At 39.0% G+C, this 24,066-nt stretch overlaps 2 protein-coding genes across 7 annotated transcripts in view; one reads left to right on the top strand and one right to left on the bottom strand.

Annotated features, from left to right (window-relative positions):
- The window catches only part of MNS1 (meiosis specific nuclear structural 1), a 21,820-nt gene extending 6,695 nt beyond the window's left edge, over positions 1 to 15,125 (top strand). The window contains exons 10-12 of one of the 2 annotated variants that reach the window (XM_077185475.1): positions 999 to 1,071; positions 12,354 to 12,420; positions 15,008 to 15,125. In XM_077185475.1, the coding sequence (XP_077041590.1) occupies positions 999 to 1,071; positions 12,354 to 12,367 (87 nt within the window). In that variant the 3' untranslated portion in view covers positions 12,368 to 12,420; positions 15,008 to 15,125. Of the gene's footprint in view, positions 1 to 998; positions 6,283 to 12,353; positions 12,421 to 15,007 lie in introns of those variants that run through there. The other variant, XM_054642124.2, reaches the window with a different exon arrangement.
- On the bottom strand, positions 2,438 to 24,066 carry TEX9 (testis expressed 9). 5 transcript variants are annotated; one of them, XM_077185476.1, is made up of 12 exons: positions 23,953 to 24,066; positions 23,780 to 23,865; positions 22,899 to 22,962; positions 21,675 to 21,745; positions 17,748 to 17,796; positions 16,692 to 16,777; positions 15,071 to 15,249; positions 11,270 to 11,352; positions 8,798 to 8,971; positions 4,917 to 5,051; positions 4,316 to 4,450; positions 2,438 to 2,671 (listed from the first exon to the last, which is right to left on the bottom strand). In XM_077185476.1, the coding sequence occupies exons 1-12, from the start codon at positions 23,995 to 23,997 to the stop codon at positions 2,594 to 2,596; spliced, it is 1,185 nt and encodes a 394-aa protein (XP_077041591.1). In that variant the 5' UTR covers positions 23,998 to 24,066; the 3' UTR covers positions 2,438 to 2,593. The 5 variants fall into 5 exon arrangements, with proteins under 5 accessions (XP_077041591.1, XP_077041593.1, XP_077041592.1 ...); XM_077185478.1 differs by lacking the exon at positions 23,780 to 23,865 and having other exon boundaries at positions 23,953 to 24,045; XM_077185477.1 differs by lacking the exons at positions 16,692 to 16,777; positions 17,748 to 17,796.

Raw genomic sequence — 24,066 nt, 5'->3', positions numbered from 1 at the left:
ATTTTGTATTGTGCTTCATAATTGGAAAGATCTCCTAATAGTACACAAATGAACTGAGAACTGCCTTAGGGATGTAAAATTGCATTTACAGAAGAGAGGGAACTATCCAGCTGGTTAAAAAAATTCTGCAATACTGGAAAACCTTAAGTAGAGCAGAGTTTAACTTTTCAAATATGAATACGATAATTGGTGCAGGAATTTGTAACACTTGAAGTGAGTTGTTCTCTAATGTAGATTTAATTAAAGGATAACTCATATTTACAAAATTTTGATAAACTTTTCTGGTTTGAATTTTATGTTGTAGGAAGCCTTGGCAATTTCAGTGTCCAGGGCTCCCATGTGTGCTATGTATGATGTTCTACTTTTCTGTTCTCTGCTTCAACACTGTCTCTTGAGTTGGGTGTTCCTGTAATGTACAGGATGGTTAAACAGCAAAGTGCTACCAAATAGGAAACTTTTCAATATAAATGCAGTTTGTAACTTTGTTCCTCTTTTTTAAATGCTGCAAGGTATGTTCTGTGGGTCATACATATTTTTAGCAGTAAAATTAATTTAGAATTAGGAATTTAGATTTCTTCGTGAAGCTTCTCTTCTCAAAAACATAGTTTTTGATTAAGTTTTCCAGCATTACTTGGCTTCCCAAGTTATTTCTTTGTATGAATTAATTCCAACACAGGTAAAAGGGGGAGACAGAGCCCCAGCCCAGCCAGGGCCTCTTTTACTGCAGTTGTTTGATTTTACTAAGCCTGCCCCTGTGCTGTACTGATTCTAATCACTCCTCTGAGCAAGAGAATGCAGCTAAATGTTGTCTTTTGGCAGGAAAAAAAAGGGGGCAGAGATTGTAACTCACCTGTTTGGATTTTGTGACCGTTTTCAGGCTTGCCTTAAAGGTGCCATAGTATTATGGATACCATACTTTCTCCATAGAAAATTTCAGAGAGCCATAGTAATGTCTCTGCTTGGTTTTACCTTCTGATGTTTCTTTCCTGTTAATGCAGGGAATACTCAAAGATGAAAACGATATTAACATGCTTGGAGAAGATTTCAGGTTGGCTTACCAGCAGAGAAGAGGTAATGAACTTTCAGAAGAGAGCTGAACCTTCTCTCAGCTCAGCTCCTGCTTTGCCACTAGGTGTCATCGGATTCCCAGTGAAAACTTCCATTTGCTTTTAACAGTGAGGAATTCTTTTTTAATAGCATTGACAGCCTTCATTTTAAAACCAAAGTTCTAAACGGATGAACAGTTAGTTTTTTAGAAGTGCATTTGCATTTTTTGGAAGTCCATTTTATAGAAGTCCACTTGAATTTTTCATCAATAAACTGTTCTGGAGTTCTCAATTATTTTTAGTTAGTCAAGTAGTAATGTTAGAAATGTTTTCTGCAGCAAGCAGCAGAAACCTAACCTAGTATGTGTATTCCAGTCTGGACTGAAGGATTCTCCTAATGCACTGGTTCTGGGAAGATGTGGCTGCACTGGCACTACACTACAACAGCCCTCATTCAAATGCAGTGTGTCTCATCTCCACGAGGTAGAGCTGAGGTACTTCACTGGTAGGCTCTAAGCAGATATGTTGTGTCATTCTGAGGTCAGAACTACTGTTTATACCTTTCTTTCACTGCATAAACTGACTGGTTTTGTCCCATGTTCTTACTCACTTACTCTGAGGGATGAATCCATTGAAATAGCTGAGGTGTGGCAGAGGTTCATGCAAGCAGCACAGGCTTGTATTGGTCCTGTTCATTAATATACACACAATAGGCTCAGCTCTTCTACCCTTTCTAGTTATTGATTACAATGATGAATAATGAAATTTTGATGGGTGTGATGCTTGTAGAGCACCTGGGAATACGGAGTCATTGCTCCTGCCTGTATCCCAAAGCAGGAGCTGATGGCCAGGGAAAGGTTGAACACTTCCACCTGGATTGGAGGAACAGTTTTCCATACAGCTCCATGGGACTGTGGAGTCTGTCTGGGTGATGAGGGGCAAGTCTCATGTATGGTTATGCCAGCCAGGGGCGCTCAGATGTAATTGCTAAAACAAGTTATGGGCATTTCTATAAAAGAGCTGTTGGTGCTTAAATTAGATGCCAGACCAGCTAGCTTTGAGGGAGATCTGTTACAGAGAACAGACAAGGCCAATTTTCCAACCACGTGTTTTAAAAAGGACATGACATTTTCTTCTCAAGTGGATCACTGGTTAGTTTATTTCTGTTGCAACAAGGAATTTTCTGAGACTAAATCCTGACTTCCTTGGACTGAATATGACCATAGGTAAGGTACAGTTTTAAATGCTAGAACAGAGCAAACTAATAACAAAGTTCATTTGTTGGAATATTCCTTGCATGGTCTGTGTTTCTCTGCTCCTTACAGAATGGGCACTTTGGCCTGACAATGAAGTAGAAATTTGTGTTTCATATGACATTACAACACAAGCTATCAGGCTGACAAAAGTTTAACTATTTAAACATAAGAAAAATCAACAAAATCAATTTAGTGGGATGTACAGTTATTAACAATTAACAAGGACTCATATACAGTCTCAAAATAATGTACCATCTGACTCATCTTTCAAACAGAAGGTATTTAATGGGATCAATAATTTCCCCACTCAAGAGCTTTCATGAATTCCTCTTCAGTAAAAGAAAGCATCTTGGCAGCTTCAATGTGCATCTAAAAAAAAAAAAAAGTGAGAAGGTAAAATAGTGTGAATGAGCAATACAAAATCCTGGCTAACTGGGATATTTTATGGGGTTTAATAAAGCAATTAATAATTAATAATTAATTCATTAATAAAGAAATTCCTGAAAATCTGACAACTCTTGTGACTTCTGAAGAACACATATAAGAAAACTTGGTCCATGTTCTTTTAAGCTAATCAATATACAATTTAACATTAAAGCTAGTACAAAGTAAATCTCATCCTACTCCTGATATTTAATGTCTTTGGGGAATATTTTCCCTCTATCATTCTTCAGGTTCTGTCTGCTCTGTGCATCTGAAGCTGCCACACAAATATTACACAATTAGCCTAAATCAGGTTTTTCTAATTCATTCAACAAAAGGCCTGTTTGAATCAGACTTGAATCCTTCCACTGATTGTGAGTACTGAGCACATGTGAGCTTCAGCTGCCCTTCCCCAGTGCCTTCTGCCAGAAGCTGCAAGGGGCAGGGTTAGCCCCAGTCTCTTCAGAAAGGACAACTCACAGCATCCTTCTTCTGTGAGTAACACTTTTTGTAAGAAAAGATAAGTGGCTTTCTCTCCTAGCTGCAGTTCTGATACAGCATTAGTAATTGCTTAAAAATGTATTTAATGCAGTTTGTGACATCTGTCTGAGACCATGGGTTTGGTTGCCAGTCAAACAGAAATGCTGCTCTGTGACACCCATTTCAGTGAATTCATGTCCCAGAGGACAACAAGCTACCTCATCTGAAAGAACAGATTTTGAGTGAATGCTGTGTAGTTTTCATTCTCAAAATAAAACTTCAGAGCTAGAAGGGCCAGCCAAAGGCTAAGTTAGCACTACTGCTGTTAGGTAAATCCCCAGGACCTCCTCTGCTTCTTGTTACTGCCAGAAAAATTCTCTTGCACTGGAAATACATAAGCAGCCCCACTTCCTTTTATTCCACTTACCTGTCCTCCTTTGCCCTGTGTTGGGGAGCTATTCCACATTCAAGAGTGTAGTTTCATATTGCAATTCTCAGTTCTTAGCATCAGGGTGCAAAATACACACACTTAAGTTGCCACTTCATCCAGAACTATTCTTCCTCTTGGGGCTCAACAGCTTCAAAAGTGTTTACTAAATGTCTGGTGATCACTGAGTACTCCAAGGGTAAATAAAATGTTCTACTTTCTTATCTCTAAGGCTGGCCCTTCTTAAAGGAGGTTCTGCTCAACAAGCCACCATACATTGCTTGCTTTAGCTGTCTTACAGCTTTGGTTTGAGGGTGCAAGAAGTGCACTGACTCCATCCCCAAATGAATCCAGGAGATTCTGCAGAGTAAGCAATTGGAGCTGACCCACTCTGTGCTGTTAAGGTCCTGTCCAGCCCATAGCTCTACACGTCTCATGCAGCCCCAGAATGAGAACTGATGGGAATGACTGCACACACACACATCCCAAGTATTTTAAATGAAAAGTGTGATTGAACTAGTAAGTGGAAAATAATTTGATTTGGGAAATATCTCTTAGTATACTTTCTTCTCATTTTAATTTCCTTCCATGTAAACTTATAGTTTTCAGGATTACTTTACTGGACAGTAGATGCCTTTAGCTAGAGGTTGTTAATTGAAATACACCCATAGTCTGCTCCTTACCTTTTGTCTCTTCAAAATATCAATTAATTTTAACTGCTTTTTAAAACCTGTAATTAGCTCTCCTTTTTGTTTCTGCAGTTTCTTGTTTTCTGCTTTTAACTCTTCGATCATTTTGAGTTCTTGATTAGCTACATCCTACCAAGGGAAGAAAAGGAGAAATTATGGAAATGGTGCTTTAACTAATGAAACCTGAATTACATAAGAAAATGACAAACAGTAGCCACACATGACACTTCTGAAAAGAAATGGAATTAATCAAAATACTCCCACATTAAAGCTTAAAAAAGAAAAAATCTTGGCAATAAGAGCCATGGTTTGCCTTTGTATGTGAACTTCTCCCTCTTTCTAAACATGTCTCATTTTCACAGAAATGAGGAAAATCAGAAAGGCTTTAACTTCATTCTATACATTTCTTCCTCCTGCAGAGGTTGCAGTAGTATCCTCTAAGATAACTTATTGAGGCCTTTTGTGACTTGCTCCAAGTTAATTTTGGGGCTGCCTGTAAGAGATACAAAGCTTCCAAAGCCCATCAAGCTTTTTGTCTCATTCTAGCATTACTGAGTGATTACAGACTGGAAATTGCTTTCCTAAGCCATAGTACCTTGTTGCTTTGCTTCAGTTTATTCAGCTCCACTTTGTACTTCTCCACTTCTTCCAAGGCCCTGTTTAAGCGAACCTCTGTTGCACTCTGAGTGGCTGCAGCCTGCTTTTGGGCACGCTTTAGACCCTCCAATTCCTATTGAAGAAGCAAAGGACAAACCAAGAAAAACATCATGAATAATGGTGTTCTAGTGAATCCTGTATCAACAACACACAAAAAGCTGAAGAGTCAGTGAACTTCTTTGGCCTGTAACAGAATCTGTCTCAAAGACAATTCTACCATTAAAACAATCCATTTTCCTTTGAAATCTTGAAAAAGGATCTTTCTCATCTTTATTTTTTTTAAGCTTCTCTTGGGGTAAATTGTGAAGCTGATCATATAAGATTGAAAGACCTGGTATGACCAATCAGAAAAAGAGAAAAAATATCACTGTGTCCGCTCCGTGACAGATTTTGGAATGGTGGCTGGTGTTCCCACCTGCTCCTTTGACCTCTTTGCCCCAGAGATTACCACATGCAATTACCACCAAGAAGTGAAAGCAGCCTGCTGCAGATGGCTGAGGGTAGTAACTGTTTCATCTGGGAGAAAAGAGTTCATCAAGTGTTATGGCACCAATCAAAGCAGTTGTCTCTTGACTCTGCTGACAGTATTTCATAGTGCTGTAAGTGAGGAAATGAGAGAAAGAAACCAACCTGAGGAGCAGAATAATGAGACTAAAGATCAGGCAATATAGATAACATACAGAGTAAAAGAAATAAACAACTCTAGCAGAAAGAGCACATCTTGTGTTTTATGAAAAAGAAATAGGGTCTTTCTTTAAAATATCAAATTTTTAGTAATGGGCACAGGAAGTTTCTTTTAACCAAATCAAGGTAGAGAGGGGACTTATGGATAATGAGGGGGCCCTCAGACTGCCTCATTTCTAAGCAACTGTTCTATTTTCTCAATTCTACACCTGTTCTGTGGTGGTTACTCAAGACTTCCACATCAATTATCCAAGAAATACATACTACCTGACCTCTTTGTCTTGTATCAAGATGATGGAGTTGTGAATGAAGTCTGTGACATCTTTTGTGCTATATATTTTATTCTGCATTAATATGAAAAGCTTTGGAATAGTCTTTCAAGCATTTAATGACCAAAAAAATCGTCCACATGCGATGCAAATGACTTATCAGCTAATCAGATCATTTAATGAAAGAATTCTAAGAATTCTTTTAGGGATTTTTGACATTTGCTGTCACACATAATACCTTATCAAGGACTTTTTTGCAAGTCATCTATTGAGGGTATATTGTTAAATATATTAGACTCCAAGTTTTTAATCTTAAAAATGCCTGAAATAAATGTTTTATTTTGTAACTAGGCAAGGTTTCTGCCATTTCTTCAATACTTTAAGTCAAAGCTGGATTAGTTTTCTCATGTAATATTTCTCTAAGAGTGGGGAGGATAAACTACTGTATTTTAAAATTGCATCCCATTTCAGTTTCTGGATTTTCCCCACTGTTCTGCCATGGCTGAGGCACTTGAGGATCAGCAGGGGCTGTGATGGCCCACGAGTAACCCTCAGCAGGAACCTTCTGTCCTCCCAGCAGCAGTGCAGGCAGCACTGCTATCTTTAGGAAGTTCTGAAACACCTCCCCAAAAAACAGTTTTGAAGGAAGGTGTACTTAACATCAAGCCTTTCTTCAAGGCAAGTGATAACCTCCAGCACAAAAGCCTAAAAAAAGAGTAGGACTTTGGTGTTTCCCAGACCACTATGTAACATTAGAGCTTGGCTGAATAAGTGAGAGAGAACACAAAGAAAGGAATGTTCTTGTAGACCAGGGGTGAAAAAGAGATGAGAGAGGTGATAGCATTTATGTGATCAACTAGATAGAAAAAAATTGGAATGCTGGAAAGAAAAAGATGGAAATTTCTGGGAGTATCAGAATTCAGTTACTGCCTTAGGTGGGTGCTGCAGCAGTAATGTTTACAGAAACTGAACACCAAAAGAAGAAAATGTAAAAATAATGAAACAGTTACCATGTTTCAGGTAAATTGTGAAAAGCAGGTGAGAATCTTTGCATAGGCACATACAAAAAGTACCTGGGGGATTAATGAATTTAAAAAACTTGATAATCTAAGGAGTTTGGGGAAGCATGTATCACCCCTTAGGTCTACCATCATCTACATTGCAACAACAGAAAAAGCAAAAAAAGCCCCAAAATCAGAGGTTACATTTGTGCTCTCAGCTATACAGAAAACTTTCTCCAGACTGAAAGAGTCATGAGAGTTCAGCAGCACAGTAGCACCATTTCAAGCCTGTGTTCACAGGAAATTGTTTTTAAACATGTCTGGAATTGATCTACACTACATTAATTAAATAGGGCTGAATAATACTTCATATCTAAAAAATAGAGCAGTTTTTAGTCTTCTAAATCCACTGGAGATTTAAGCAGTTACTGCAAAATGATTTTTACATGCATGGTTTTTGCAGTTAGATAATTTATTATAGCAGAGGAACTATGTAAAGTAACTTCCAAATTTGCAGAGAATCTTTCATTACACATACTTGCTTTTCTTGCTGTCTTAGTATTTTAAAGGATTACCACTATTTTTCATGACCAGGGCTAACTGGCAACCTTGATGAATTTTAGAAAACACCATCTATGAGGAACATTTCTAGCAACTGAGGATGGTAAATCCAAAGCAAAGACCAGTGAGGGAAGTGATCATATTCTGGCTACAGTACCTGTGCAGGGGAAGTGAATAAACCTTTCATCCCATTTCCTAAATACTCTCTAACTGTGACTGTGTGCAAGGAAGTGATGGAAATTCCCACTCCAGAAAGCTGTAAGTACAGGTTAAACAAACTTATGTCCCAGATGGTTTGAATATAATTTATCCTGTCTTGCTTTAAGAGAAGGAACTAAATTACTATAAATCTCTAGGCCCTATTGACTGTGAGCAGCATAAACACTAGTACTGAATATTTTTCTTCACAATCAGTTTAAGGGAATTTAAAACCTCCAAGTATCTGCACAAAAAGCCACAAAGACCATGTTAGTTTTAAAATGCCAGAACTATGAAACATTAAGACACAAGCATGCCCACATGAATCCATACTATGATTAATGAAAGTATGAGCCTTTGATGGGCTGAGCTGTGTTCTGTTTTCCCTAATTTTTTAAGTGCAACATTCTCCTGGTTGTATTACAAGTACTACCCAACTCTTTATGTATTCCATGGTTTTGAAGTCAACCTCTCTAGCTCTGAGTAATTAAAGAAAAACACATGCTGCCCTAAGATGAAGCTGCAAACAAAGCAAGCTGTGTCTGCAGCCATCTCCTGTGCTGGGCACGGCACTGCTGGGGGACAGCAGCCACGCTCACCTGGGCTCAGCCACACTGCAGGGCCTGCTTCTCCATTTCCAACAACAAGCACATCCCTGCCCTCACCTGCACAAGATACTATTATAAGCTGCAGGTGCTTTAAAAAAAAAAAAAAGTTCACTAGGTTCTACAGCTTGCAATAGAATTTACAGAAGCAATTAAAAAAATTATAATTAAAACCCAAAAAATAGAATTTTCAGGATTTGTTTTTAAATTTGACAGCAGTTTCTGAAAAGGTAGTTTTGTTTCTTGTGTGTCTTTTACATAGGAATTTAATTCCAAAACACAGAAATATATGACTGTAAAAGCAGAAGAAAAAGTTAGCAAAATACATTATTTCTTCCTTAAAAAAATTAGGCCATTTAAAAATACAACTTATAAATTAACAGACATTGAAACATTAATGAGATCTTTGGACATGGCTCTATCACTCCATCAGGGAACAGAGGGTAATTTGATGTGGGTTTTTCCCTTTTTTGAGATAAATAAGACTAATATCTGCAATACCTTTTCTAGTGCAGTGACCTCTTGTTGTAACCTTTCAGTTTTTTTGTTTGCTTCTTGTGACAACATTTTGTACTTCTCAATCTGAGACTGCTGAAGGCTGGTTGTTCGTTGCAGTCTTGAGTTTTCTTCTTCAGTATCTTTAAGCCGAGTTCCTAAATTCTGATTTTCATCATCCTGTATGGCAGTAATTAGCAAAAAAACCCAAATAATGATTGCAAGGAAGCAGGAGGGTAATGCAGTAATAATGTCTTGTAAATAAAAGGTGGTAAGAATATATGTGCTGTAGATTTAGAAATAGCAACAAGTAAGACAAAGAAAACAAAACACCATTTTACCAAGATAATTCTTTAAAAACCAGTAACACTTTTTTCATTTAATATTCTGCAGTCTTTTACTTGAAACTGTCTTGTAGCAGTATGTAAAACATTTCTCATAGCTCAAAGGGTTTGAAAATAATCAAAATGTTATAGAATTATATGAATAACAGTGGTACATAGATATCTTGTGACATTTTTTGTGAGAATAGCTAAATGCACATATTAGGAAAAATTATGGGAAAAAGAAGAGAATATAATTACTGATAAACCACCCCATTATATTTCAGGAGATTATCTGGTTTTGGCTTAAAAGCAAGCTAATGATCCAGGATACATCAAGAATTCAAATTTAAGATTCTCTTAACATGAAGTGAGTCCCGTCTTAGATTCATGACCTACTGGCAATTACATCCCACATTAAGCATTATAATTCAAGGCATTTTTCTTTTATAACCTTTCAAACATTGTAAGTGAATACTAATCTAGATTGTTTCAGAGACACATTATGCCCTGCTTTTCTTTAAGCAAAAGAAACCAAGGCACGTACAGAAAGGGAATTTCTGTGAAAAAAGTCTGTCTCTGCTGTTCTCTCAGTCCCTTGGAATACCAGCTTCCCACCTGAGAAATCTGAATGTTTTATCCTAAGCTTCTCATGACTTCATGCACCTCAGAGACTCCCACCTCTTGAAATTGAAACAGATTTATGGCTTCCTTATAACAAGTGGACTGTGAATTGGAACCAAACCCAGAATCTATCTCAAGGCTTTGCCAAAATGAAATTTTTGTGACCTTCTGAATGTAATAGTTATTTTCACACCAGAGAAACTAGAACCCAAAATGATAAATTTACATACAAAGTGCTAAGAGAGCAGGACTAGAAAAAGTACAAGGTTGTCTTCTGTCATCTGCTACAGTAACTGAATTCTGTCATGATTTTGGCATGGAATGATGAAGTTCAATAGCTACTGACAAAATTAAATTTGATTTGAAAATTACTTTAAAATTTAATGTACTAACTTTCTTCTGATCACATCATAGAAGTATTGAAATGCAGAAGCACCTGTGTTGATAAAAATAAAGTACAGATATAAAATATCAAAATCTAATTACTTCTAAAGATTTTGTTCATGTACTTATCTCAAAAAACCCATTTACTGTCATCCTGCTCCTTAAGGCTAAATTAAAAGCTTGGAAGAAAACACATAGGTGTTTTGCCATATGTTCTTAATATCATCATCACTTTTGGGCCTGGGGAATAGGTGGAAAAAAGCATTCTGAAGTTAAGAGATCACAAATAAAAATAGTGCAGTTATGTAAAATAGAAAGTTAGTTCAAAAACCTTGCTTGATTACAAATACATGAATAAGAAGTGATTTCTCTGGCAGACAGATATGAACTACTTAAGTTTTTACCATTCAAGAGCTGTTTGAGCATCACTTTAAAATATCCTGCCAGACAGTGCAGATTATAAAACTCACTTGTACATTCTAACAGTGAGTAGCCTCACAATGCCTTAAGTTCAGGCTGACCTGGCCAGGCACGTAATTCCAAATACTGTCCTCTGCATCAATTGTACTCTTGAGAACAGAGAAAGCCTAATTTCTATTTTGATTACAATATTCCACTTAAAATGGAAGCTCTTTCCACACTTTGATCCACTGATGACACTGAAAGCACCTGACTGTATTTCTCAAGATTTTCTGTATCTCAAGCCGCTCTATTTCTCATTTTACCCTAAACATCCATCTCATCCCAGCAGCCAGCTCTGGGCACACTCCCCTTCTCTCTGTACTCCACCATCTGCATTTCACCACCAGCTTCTCCTCCTTTTTCTCAGGCTCTGCTCTCCTTCCCAGCAGGAAGGAGATGGTTTGAGACTTTGCAGAACCACAGTGGCCCTACAGCTGGGGCATGTCTTCATTCCCAGTGGCTCTCTCCTGCCCCAAATTATTTTCCATTAAGTGCATTTTGAAAGCTTTTAGTCCAAGATCACACTTATACAGAAATTACCACCCCTGATTCTAAATTTATACGATATTTAAAAAAAATAGAACGTTCACTCTTAATACTTGAAACAGAAAAGTTGAGAGAATTCTGTTTTGGGATTGTTTGTTAAAGAGGAACCTATTTCTAGATTAAAAAATCAATCCCTTACCTTTTTCCTGCATTCAAACACTATATTTACCAGGTCTTCCTGCATCACACGTAACTTTGCCTTAAGAAATCTGATTTGAGCTTCTGTGAACATAAAAAGTTACATTTAATATACACAAGTCCTCATTTTTCAATGCAGACAAGAACCAAAACTCATGCAAGAACTTGCTTTCATCTTATTGCATTTAAAACCACAACATTGTTTATAATTATTGAAGAGAAATAGGCAAATAAAAACTCAGATTTCTAAAAAAGTGTTTGCAGGTTTCTCATTCTTAAGCAAAGCTTTGTATAGATTTTTTCCTTTTAATGACTGAACTTGATATCTTGAAATTGTAAAAAACTCATAATGCTCAACATTGAAACTTATTGAAAACTTGCATCATACCATGCTGTACATGGCAGCACTTCTTGAGTTTGAAGTCAACAAAACTATATTGTAGGGCATTGCAATCCAGCTGGAGCTACAACTTCTCTAGTTACAGCCAATGTAATTTTAAGCTGTGCACGACAAGGAATTTGATGTAGGCTGCAAACCCCTCCCAATAGGTAAATATCCCTCCCACACAGTACTCTATGCTTTTTAAAAGTACACTGCTAACATTCTTCAACTGATAGTTTAAATTAAATCCATGCAATTATATTTTTTTTCCAAATGAAATTCTGTCTCGCTCTTGGACAGCTAAGGAATGGACTGGCATGACAAAACAAGCTGTGTGGGAACAGTCTGTTCTCATCCCTCCTATTCCCCAGATCATTCACAAGAACTTCCTCTGGACTTCCACAAGCATCAAGCATGGAAACAGTCTGAGGATCAAGCTGACTAACACAGGAATAACCATTATTCCCAGTAGTTACAAGAGGAAAAGAATAAAGTGAAGGAGAAGGACCTAGAGCTAAGAGTGGAGAAATGGATGGGTACACCCATTCATTTGCTGTAACAGGAATTTGTTTAATTTCACCCATCTTCCCTCATCAGTTGCAGCTTAAGCTTTAACTCTGAAGAGGTCAATAACAAGTACAGTTTAGGAAAACACCATGAAAAAATAAGATACAGGCTAACTTTTATTTCTCCTTTTTGCTAGCTTCTGGTAACTAGTGGCTGTCAAGATGGAGACCATAATGAAAACTTCATGTTTAATCCCCTTGCAGGTACTTCTATACTACTAAGTTATTTGATTTTCTTCGTGAAACATATTGTAGTTTGGCATTACATCCTGTGGCAATGAGCTGGCTAATTTAATTATGCTTTATGTGAAAGAGAAACACTTTGTGTAGCTTACTTTAAATCCAATTTAACGTGGCATCTACTAGTGTTTGCATTAGAGAAAGACAGCTTTCCCTTTACCATTACTGTTTCCATTACAGAACTTTCATATTGCCTTTAATTGTTTTGTTTTCAAACTGAAGATTCAAACTCAAGCTCTTCTACACTTCTCATTGCACTGTACACTCTGAACATGTGTTTTTGCTAGTTCTGCGTCCTAGATTTGAGATGGGGTGGACAGAACTGTGCCATTCTCAAGATGGGGTAGCATTAATTATATAATAGTGTGATGGTAACAGTACAATATTCTGTTTTCTGCTATCTTCTGAAGGACTTCTAAAAACTCATTGCCTTTTCCACTGTGAAGAGGCAGTAAGTTTATGCTTTTGGAGATTATTTAGTTATCACTAATTAAGGTAAGTCCAGCTCAGTAGTAGGTGTGACTGGAGTTGTGTAGTAGGTGGGATTGGAAAGCTGTGTTTTCTGTCAGTGTTACTCTGCACTCTTTAATACAGAATATAAACTCGTGCTCCACCACCTCACTCAGTTCTGTGAGATTCTTTTGCAATACTTCATCAGTCTTAACTACCCTAAAATAATTGTTATATAGACAAATTTCTTTACCACCTATCAATGCAAGATCCATGGCAGATTCCTCCAGGGCTATACCACTGCCTGTAAAAACTGGTTCTTTTTACCATTTTGTTTCCTCTTTTACTCAGCTATTAGTCTGCAGACAGCTTTTGTCTTATTCAGCTGTGTGTCATTAAGAGCACTTAGCAGTAAAACCTGTGAAAATTCAAGTGCACAACTAGAACGGGATCATGGGGAGGTGCCCATGATCCAAATAATCTGAATTCTGACAAGGGGTAAAGATAATTAAACAATTAGCTTCCTAACTGGTCAAGTTTAATCACCTGATGAGGCTGATAAGGGGGAATATCACTTCATAGGATGGTCTTAGGTTATCAAGTAACCAATTATTTAGGGACTGGTAAACAAGAAAAGGACATTGGAGAGACTCTGATACCCTACAAGAAAGAACAGATTTCTTGAATTCTTGAGATAAGATGAAGTGCAACAATATATTCAAATATTTTATTCCTATGTGTAAGGGTATATTAGATAAAAATAGAGCTTCATGTTCAGCCTCCTCTATATCTGTGTGCTTCTATCATTGCTGGTTACTGCAGAGTTGAATTATAACCCCCCCAAAACAGTCCCAGACTAAAATAATATCTAAAGCTACTGTGTTGGCAGCACTGTGGTAACCTGTGATCCTGAAATAAAGACAGGGAACCCAATTCCAGGAAAAGTGCTGCAAGAGGCTCAAGGAAAGGACAAATCCATTATGGAGATTCCCACTGAGCCCTCTCTGTAACAGGGCCTGCTTAATACCTGTGCTGCTTCCTTGTGAACACCCTCACTGCCCTGAGAGTCTGACACTGCTGGGATGCCCTGCAATAGCTTATTTACCACATTAAGGAGGCATTCAGAGTGTTCCAAACAGTCATTATCAAATTCAAAATGCAAAAATCAATCCTGAGGATTTTTATTTCATCATTAAAGTTACAGAAACAATCCTCAATACTCCAACACATGCCCTTGGTCTCTGATTACAAGGTACCAGTAATAACTCTTCTTGAGTTGCCTTGAATTGATTTGGTAGAAGTTTCCAATGCAAGCTAAAGCAATTTCTTTTTGGTTCAGGAAGAAAACTATAAAAAAGTTATCTGAGGATCTGTTATGGGAGACTTGGTAACAGAAGATGTGCATAGAATTACATGAGGTTAGAAACCAAGCTATTTCTGTGTTGGCATGCTTGTTGACATCAAGCTGTTAGATTAAAAGGAGAGGCCTCAGGCACTTCCAGCTACTGGGGTGAATCTCTGACTTCATGCTCACTTCAGCATTGTAAGGAACTACACAAACTCACTTTTATCACACCAGAGCCAAAAAGACAGATGTGTGTCATGCCTTTAGCCTTGCTGGCAAATGCTGCAATCCCTTGCCTGTTCTGTTTCTAGGACAGATATAAACACACCATTTACAGTGGGAAAATATCTGGAGGATTCTAATTCAAGCACTGTAGCTGAAACATTACCTTGTTTCAGCCACTTGCTGAGATCCACAGCACTGCTCTGAGGAAAGGCTTTTGCCTCCCAAGGCAGAGTCTGTGCAAAGACTGAAGCTCACCATTTTGAAAAGACAAGCTTAGCATCCTGTACTTCTGTTTTCCCACTGCAATGAATCAATTGTTATGCACTTATTCAATATATGTAACCATCCAAATACTTTATCCTACAGAGGTGGAAAGGAAGATAAAAATTCACTTTTCCACATAATCAGTCATATGTGAACTGATCTTACTCTAGGCCTATGTAGAGAGGAAAAACATTCTTTTCCTTTAGGTAAATGATTATAGAATTTTCCCCTGTAATTTTTACAGAAACTCCTTTTTTCTTTCCTCAGGAAAACCCATTTCTAACAGTCATGAAGCAAAAATAAATGTACAAACCGTGGAAGGAAACTTACCTGCTCCCATTTCATTTCCAACCCTTGGAAAAATATCATCATCTTGACAGTCTGGTAAGACTCCTTTCTTTAGTCTTTCTTCAACTTTGCTAATTGTTTTTGTTAAAGAAAAACCTATGCAATCTTCCAGTATTGCAACACCATCAGCACTTTGTACTTCCACATTTCTTATTTTTGAACTAAAAAAAATGAAAACCCTAGATTTTAAATTTATAATACATCATATTTTTGTAAAATATTTTTAGTATTTGCTATTTTTAAGAGTGTACAGTTATTTACCTGCATTTAACGCAATTTCATTACCTGCATTTATATGAAAGATGCATTGATGGCAATTTCTCATTTGTTTTCTGTAAGATACCTTTACCATATTCCACATAAATAATTACAAGATTTTACATATTATAATGTAGAAGGCAGAGAAACCACCACCATTTTCAACTGAGAAGATTCTGGCACTGTCTTCTCATCCAACAAATCCATAACTAAATCAGAGCAAAGCAAAGAGGGAACGTTCTATTGGCTGTGGCCACTGTCCTGGGGTGATCCTCTATCCTCTGTTGTCATTTCTGCTCTTTCCACTCCCTGCCACGCTATCTTGTAGAACTCTGTTGCCCGTGGCTGTTCTCCTACCTTATGACAATTTCTGCATCATTATGCCCAGCCTAGGAAACTTCACTGATCCTAGAAGCTGCATATCAACATTTTCATGAAACCAAAATGCAGGGTAACACATCACCTACACAGCTTTCTCCTATAGAAAGGTGATCTCAGTTCTCACAGGATCTGTAGCTCCTAAGTTCTTATTCCAACATGTCCTCATTCCAGCCTTCGAGCTCCTCGAGCTCCTGACTTTCTCCCACAACTTTTGGGTTGCTCCACAGGCTCTGTATCAGCACAATTCCACTTCCAAATCTCATGAGGAGGTGCCAGCATAACAACCTCCCCTGAAATGCCAAAGAGAGGTCTGAAGGGTCTCCCCAGGGATTTCCAACTCCTGCAGGACAGCCTCAGCCTGTCAGTTCCACGTCCTGCCACCTTGCAGACAATTTTCATCTATTTTGGTATTATGCCATAATTCATGGCTGTCTTAATTTGCTCCCAGGCTCTTCTGGATTTTTTGACTCTTCTCCCTTTGTTCAGATCTCCATTTCTTGGTTTTACAACCTTGAATTTGCTACCTCCAGAGCTGAAGCTTCTCAGCTGGGAGCCCCTGGAGGCTGTGTTGTATTACTGAGCCTCTTATACTGTGAGCCCAACATTCACTACAAGGCCTCACATTCCCCAGCACCATCTGATCACAAATCAGGCTGCAGCACCCAAGTGTGCTGGCCCAGGTTGCCTCAGGTGCTCCATTCTTGCTCATTGGGCCTCCTTTCACTGAAGGAGTTTACACAATTCAGCTGTCACCCTTGAGAAGTGCTAAAGCAGAAAGCAACTGTTTCATTGCTGCAACATTAATCACACATGTTCACTCATTTTTAGTGCAAGTAATCAGAGATAGCCACCTGGTGGAGCTGATTGAGGAAGTTTGATACATTTATTTGTACAAATATAAAAGCATACATCCATAAAATAACTTGATAGAGAAAAATAGCAACGAAAAGATTTCATGATATACCTTGAAGTTGTTCTTTTTCCCTTATTTGCAGAGTATGGTCTGTTCTGAGCTGTGGGCACAGAAGGAAATTTCTTCTTGTTTTCTACCTAAAAGTTTTTTCAAAAATTAGTGGGGTATTATTATTATTGAACTACTTTTTTCTAGTTTTTTATGTTTGTTTTTTTTTTTTTCTTCTTCATATATCTATACTAAAGGAAGTTTTCAAAGAATGCTTTTCAAACTTTCCAAATGACTTCTCAATTTTATTTGCACTCATCCTTAGCTTGCAACTTTTCTGTCTCTACACCCTAACTGTAATACACCCAATAGACATTGGCTTGTGAGAGCTTTTCCACACATACTTATAATAAATCTATGCACCATCAAGGCTCAGCTTTTATCAAGGTATCCATTACTGGACTGTCATCCTACTTTCAAAAATATGGTATTTTATGCATTATTTTAATCTTATAAATCCCTATAGAAGCAAGATTTAACAATATTTCTGTTACTTTCACACAAGTATTCTAAAAAAATTAGAGGGTTTTCTACTGTATTCTGATAAATAACTGCAGATGGTATTTTGGAAGCTTCAGCTCACCTCATAAAAGTTTCAATATAGTTGTAGTTAGAGACTATTGAGATTGTTCCTAATCTCATTTTTCTATTATAGTTTCTAAATTCAGTTACTCTGACTACTTGTTTATTATCTAGACAGTTATTATTAGAAGACACTAGTACTGCCTGTAGTATTGTACAGGTGAGGGAGGGAAGAGAGCAAGAAACTAATTATTTTCTAATGTTTTTCACTTGGAATTCTTAATGTGATGTTCAAAACACTGAACATTCCTCTCAATGCTGAAGAGAAAACAGAATACAAAAATTAAACATTGGGTAAGTCCACCTGACCACCAGTGGCACTGAGGAGCTCTGGTAACACTGTCCCTGTAGCAACTGCTCTGGGCGTCACTTCCCTTTGGCTTGGCACCCATGTAATCCCCAGTGTAGCTCAAACCATGAGCCATTATATTTTTGAAATTATGCTAGAAAAGAATTTAACCAGGATAGTTTTGGTACCTTTGCAAGTGAGTGTGTAAGAGATGAAACTTCGGAACAGAGAGGATCTCTGCAATTAAAAAAAAAAAAAAGGTAAAAATTCACTGATCTACAATAATGTAAACACTTTGCAGTTAAAATACAGCCCCCCTGTCAGAATCAGGAGAATAACATTTTATAGGTCTAGAATAAACAATACAGCTAAGGTGGGAACATATACTGAGTTCAAGCATAAATTCAGTCTCATCCATGGTCTGTCCAGTCCACCTCATTTGCAACCCAAATCACCTGGTGAGTCTATGGTATCTCATACAACAGTACTCATGTACCAGAATCCTGATCTTGTCTCTTGGAATACAGGCTGCTGGCTTGTTAGATAATGATTCCCTGTAGCAGGGAGTACTCAGCCAAGAAGCAGAGTTACAGCTTCCCCAGGACAATCCAGAACCAAGACTGCCAGCAGCTCACTGGGTAACACCTATGTGAAATAAAACCCCTGAACTCATACAAACAAAGTGAGATATAACCAGTGTCCTCTACATCCTCCACCTGTCCTAGCAGCATCAGACTGACTGTTCTCAGGTCAATTGACAGGGACTGGCAGAGAATATGAAGTGGAGCAATTTATAAATTAAGCCTCATAGAATTTTCTCTGAAATAAGTATTATAAATATGGTATCTCTTTTACAGACAGGGAATAAAACCAAGAATAAAAAAAAAAAAACAGCTTTCTTATCTGCTTATTTGGCTGAAAACTGTGCTTCTTAGTAACTAAATTTCAGGTTAAATTATTATTTTTCATGATTACTGAAATTAAGCAGAAAGTTTTAGCAGGCTCTGTACTATTCAGGTCAAATTCCTTGTCAGACAGATACACAGATATGTAGATACAATTCTGCTTTCAAAATGAGTTATGAGTGAATGTATATTATTGCAACAAAAGGCTATTTTTTAACTACTCTTTATAAATTTTTTACTTCAATTAAAATGCTGGCTTATAAAAGATTTTGAATAAAATTTAAATTTCTGGCTCATCAAGTCACTTAATTTTTTTTGTCAGGCTGATTTGAGCAAATGTTTAGATCTTGCCTTTAAAAATTTCATAGACGTTCATCAACAAGAATTATCTGCACAAAGCTCCGTATTTTATTAATCCAAAAAAACCCCAACAACAACAACAAAAAAAAACCAACACAAAAAACAACCTGGAGAAATCATCTGTGTGCGGCTGGCAACAGACTTCAAGAATAGGATGATTAGTTTTTGTCTATTTACCCCAGTTTCCTCAAGCCTTCTCCCTATTGGTTAGCTCTAGGAGCATGCAGAAGGTGAGGATTTGCTGCCACAGAAATAGCAGTTCTGTTATTCTGAAAAATATGAAAACGCAACACGCTCTATGCTCAAGAAAACAATTCTATTCTTTCCCTCAATAGAATAATTTCTTCCTACTGTATCTGTTCTTAAGGTTGCCTTAAGAAAAACCAAACCAAAACAAAAAACCCAACCTCATTGTATCTTTCAAATTCTCCTCATGGTTCTTCCCTGCTGTCCGCCCCATTTTGCCAGCCCCCTGTGCAGCCGCACGCTCGGTGAGAGGCGGCGCACACGGCCAGCCCCGGGCCGGGCACCGGGCACAGGCGCGGGCACTGCAGCCCCGGGCCGGGCACCGGGCACAGGCGCGGGCACAGCCCCGGGCCGGGCACAGGCGCGGGCACAGCCCCGGGCCGGGCACCGGGCACCGGGCACAGCCCCGGGCCGGGCACAGGCGCGGGCACAGCCCCGGGCCGGGCACCGGGCACCGGGCACAGCCCCGGGCCGGGCACAGGCGCAGCCGCTGCAGCCCCGGGCCGTGCACCGGGCACAGGCGCAGCCGCTGCAGCCCCGGGCCGGGCACCGGGCACAGGCGCAGCCGCTGCAGCCCCGGGCCGGGCACCGGGCACCGGGCACAGCCCCGGGCCAGGCACAGGCGCGGCCGCTGCAGCCCCGCCGGGCACCGGCGCTGCCCATGCGCGGCTCTGCCCAGCGCCGCCAGCCGGGCCCCGGCTGCAGACAGAGCGTGTAAACAACAGCTCATTGCAGCGCGCTCTCACCCGAGCTGCTTTGTTGCTAAGGAATTCAGATTTCCCTGCAGACAATATGCTGCAAGTACTCCAGAACAAATTCATTTAAAATATACGTTGACTCGGAGAGTGACTTAAATATTTGTTGTCTTTTTTCTACTTTGCTTACTCATTTGTTTTTTCCTTTCAATTTGTTATTTTTTCCCCTCAATACCGCCTCCTTCTTTGCTTCAGTTCCTCCCTTCTTTCCAGTTGCTTTCATGTTCATTCTCCTTAAAGGAATCAATAGAAATTTCAACGAGATAGTTCAAAAATATCTCAAGCGCTTCCTTGAGATTTAAGGCCTATCTGCTCGCACAATTTCGAAAGAAAAGAATTTTTAATTAAATATTAAATACTTTGAACTAATCTAATTGAATGGCCTCAATGTTCACTCATGGATAATCAGTGTGCCTAATTCCTAGCACACACTTCTAATTTTTTTTCACTACAGCATGGGATTTCGGTCTTCTCTCATGTAAATGTTTACCAGAACACTATGTTTACCAGACTGTGGTTGTTTTAAGGTGTTTTAATTTATGTTGGTAATTGGTAGGTCAGCTGATATTCTGACATGCTAATTGCCCTTTTTGTTTCTTTTTTAAAAAAATTCTTCCAACACTTCAATTTATTCTGATGTGTACCATCAAAGCTAATAATTCTCTTTGTGGGGCAGAATCTTCCAATCATGTTACTTAATAATGCAGCCCTAAAACTCAACTCCAGTTTGAAGTTCTTAAAAATTCTCTGTCTAATATTCAAAATCCATCTAACAGAACATAAAACTAAAGTGAGATCCAGAATTTGTTTTAAAAGCATGATTATACTGAATGATAACACATTAAGTTTCTTGCCCCTCACTCCCTCAGCTATGGCTTTAAAATAGGTCAGGAATCAGTTTAATTGTAGTAGCAAATTTTTGCTGGTAGTTAAGCTTCTATCATAGAAGCTGCCTTGCTGTCACACCTTTCTGTGTACTGAAAACCCCTTTTACTTTCAGAAAAACTCCAGGTCTTTGCTTCTATTCTACACAAAAGTAACTATTTGATCATCTTTATCAGACCTTCATATACCCTATTTGAAAAGATTTCTAACTGCAGCTTAACATTTGAAGCATTTTGTTGTCTGTTCCTGTATCTTTCTTATCCAGATTAGTGGCATCCTAAATTTAAGAACCTACAGATCAGATCCTTGATAAACTGTGTATTAGTCTATTCTAAATTCACCCATTTCCCACACTACAAAAAACCAAATCCTTGAACAAGGCAATAATAATGCCCCTGAATGACTAAGGGAATTCAGCCCTGTCCCCACTTAGGGGCTGTGGGATTTGGACCTCGGGCTGTGATCATGACGGCCAAAGGCACGCAGGCCCCAGCACTGTAATGGTATCCACATTCCAGAGGGTGGCAGCTCAATGTTTGCCTGTCTAGGGCTTCGTGTTTGTTTTCATCAGGCATTTCCTGTCCCAGGAACATTTAGGCCAAGTCAAATGTGAACCAGTGTCTATTCCTTCATTTTGTCAGCTCAACTGTTAAAAACCATCCACTGCCAAGTGCCTACTGCTTGATATTGTAGAGAAACCTGTGACCTTACTTTGCTCTTTTACAAAGGTCAGCACTTAATATCTTAGATAGAACATTCCAGCAAAATTAAGCCTTCCTTGAAATAACAAGGAATAACACTTGCTTAGGATCATTTTTTTTTTAATAATAGGAAAAAAATTTATACTCCACCAATGCAGTATGCAGCAAAGATAGATAAAACAGGAGCATGATTAGGACACAAGGCATGCAAGATCAGTGTGAGGTTCCCCAGCAATTATACATAGCAGTTGTAAAGCACATACCTCTGCCTGTCATCTTCAGGTGACTTACTCTGTGCTGAAACTGGCTGAGATAGTATCTTCTGTTGGCCTTTCTTCATTAAAAAGAAGAAAAAAAAGTAGTCGATTTTGGGAGACTATAATCCATTAAAGATGAATTACCTATTTGTGAATTACAAATCACAGTAACTACAGTGTACTATGGAAAAGAATGGAAACTATAGTCAGTCTACTGTGGAAAAGAACTTTTGAAACACAGGAAAAGATGTCTAAAAATGAAAATGCCATTGCTGTTTTGTTGTTAAATGTATATCTGTGCAATCTGGCAGTGCCATGTGGTATATTAAGTACCCTAAGAATATTTCATCTTCTGCTATATTTAGAGAAGAAAAGAACAGTGGTTTTGTTGTTGCTGTTTTCTAAAGGAAAGAGACTAGATGCTATTTTGGCTGTTTCATCTGCTCCTGTTCAAATGCCAAGCATTTAGCCTCAGCTTGTCACTGCTCAAGAGAAGAATATGTTTTCACAGCCCATAAAATTTAAGTTTCAACAGTAGGAAAAGTGCATACAAGTACAGCTTTCCAGAATACTTAGTAAATTGCTTTTTAAGCCTTGTTTATTTGAATGAGTGTATTTATAATGAATGTTTCTAACATGCAGAACACCTTCTCCAAACTGTTTTGGGTATAAACCATACCTGCCCCGTTCCCTTTTTATTCATTTGTCCAACTTTCATATAAAGTGTTGACTCTATCTGGTTAAACAATAATACTGATAATGAACAGCAACTTTTTCTGTTTTGAGAAAGCTTCCTTCTTACTAAGTTCATGTTTTCTATTTGTGTTGCTTATTCTTTGTATCTCTTTCAGCTTGAACAATGTAGATCATATTTCACTAGGAGGTTACTGTAACATTATCTGGTTTTCAAATACTAATTTTTAGTATTTAAGGCATAAAACCACCTACAGATACTTTTCTTAAACAACTAAACAAGTTTTTAATGTGGTTTTAGGTACGTATCTACACAAATGCTGTAGGCAGGTGTGTGAATACCTACCTAATGAAATTACACAGAAACTATTTTTTAATGTATTTTTAATAGAAGTTTACAACTTTGAAAAGAAATAAATTAAAGCTTACCTTGCATTTGAAAGCATGCTTTTAGTAGTCAAGGTCTAAATTTCTTTTGAAGCTCAACCCTGTGTGCATGTGAATCCAGACTAAATTACATAACAGTCTGCTACTCACCATTAGTTCTTCAGCCTGACGCACCAGTATTTCTGTTTTGGCTTCTAATTCTGCATTCAGTCGCCTAAAAGAGTAAGAATTTTTTATCACTGAGTTTTTGAAAAATTTAAAAGGAATAAATGTCAGCATGACAGTATTTTTGCCTGAACGAAGTGAAATTTTAATGATTCCTACAAAGGAATGCTGAAATACACTTCAAGGTATTAAAAAAGTTATGTTTCAACAATTTTCTGTGTTTCAGCCAAATGAATGGCATAAAACACATATACCCATTAAACAGCACAGTTTAGACTATAACTGTGAGAGGTGAAGGATTTCTTTGGTTTTGGACATGCCATTTCTTAATACACATTGTCTTTATTTCCTAAAAGTTTTCCATGTTTAACACAGTCCTTCCTTTCAGTACACCCAGCAGCAGGGGTTGGGGAAGGACTCATGTAGGACTGCATTGTTTATCACGTATTTTGAGATATGTTGCTGTATGGATGTGCAGGTTAGGGTACGGAGGTGTTCCTGTGTGCTCTCATGCAGCCTCTGGTGCTGTGACTGCCGGAGTGTGAGATGTGGCTCTCTGTTCACCGGGGCTGGGCACTAACAGGTAACAGGGACAGGCCGTCCATTTAAAACCTTTACAGCTTTTAAGCTGTTTTTAACAGGCTTAAGCTTTTATACAGTCATAATTTAGAACTCAAGTCAATGTTCAAAGTGCAGAAGGACCTCATGTGCGGGCCTAGAGCCTGCCTGAGGCGGCGGTGTCCCGCGGCGTGGGCGCTGTCCCGCGGCCCTGGGCAGTGCCATCCGCCCTCTGCGGGGACGGGGCCGCGGCACCCGGCTACCGGGGACGGGCTGTGCGCTGGTCCCATGGGGCAGGGCCTCCTTACTTGTACTGCTCCTCCTTGGCCAGCCATGCTCCGCTCAGCGCGCCGGGCCCCGCCAGCGCCTGCGGGCTGCCGGCCGCTCTCTGCACCTGCGGGGAGGATGCCATAGTGAGCGGGGCGGGCTCGGCACGGCCCCGCTGCCCCGAGTCCGAGCCCAGCCCGAGCCGCCGCCTTACCCCGGGCAGATCCCCGCCCCGCCGGGCCGCGCCGACCGCCGACATTTTGTCCGCGCCGAGGCCGCTGTGGCGTCGCCTTCGCCCGGGCAACGGCGGCCGCCCGCCCTCGCTCCC

The sequence above is a fragment of the Agelaius phoeniceus genome, chromosome 13 (genome assembly GCF_051311805.1).
Source record: "Agelaius phoeniceus isolate bAgePho1 chromosome 13, bAgePho1.hap1, whole genome shotgun sequence".
Classification (NCBI taxonomy): Eukaryota; Metazoa; Chordata; class Aves; order Passeriformes; family Icteridae; genus Agelaius; species Agelaius phoeniceus.
The sequence above is the reverse complement of the archived record's forward strand: the minus strand, read 5'-3'. Positions and strand labels throughout refer to the sequence as shown.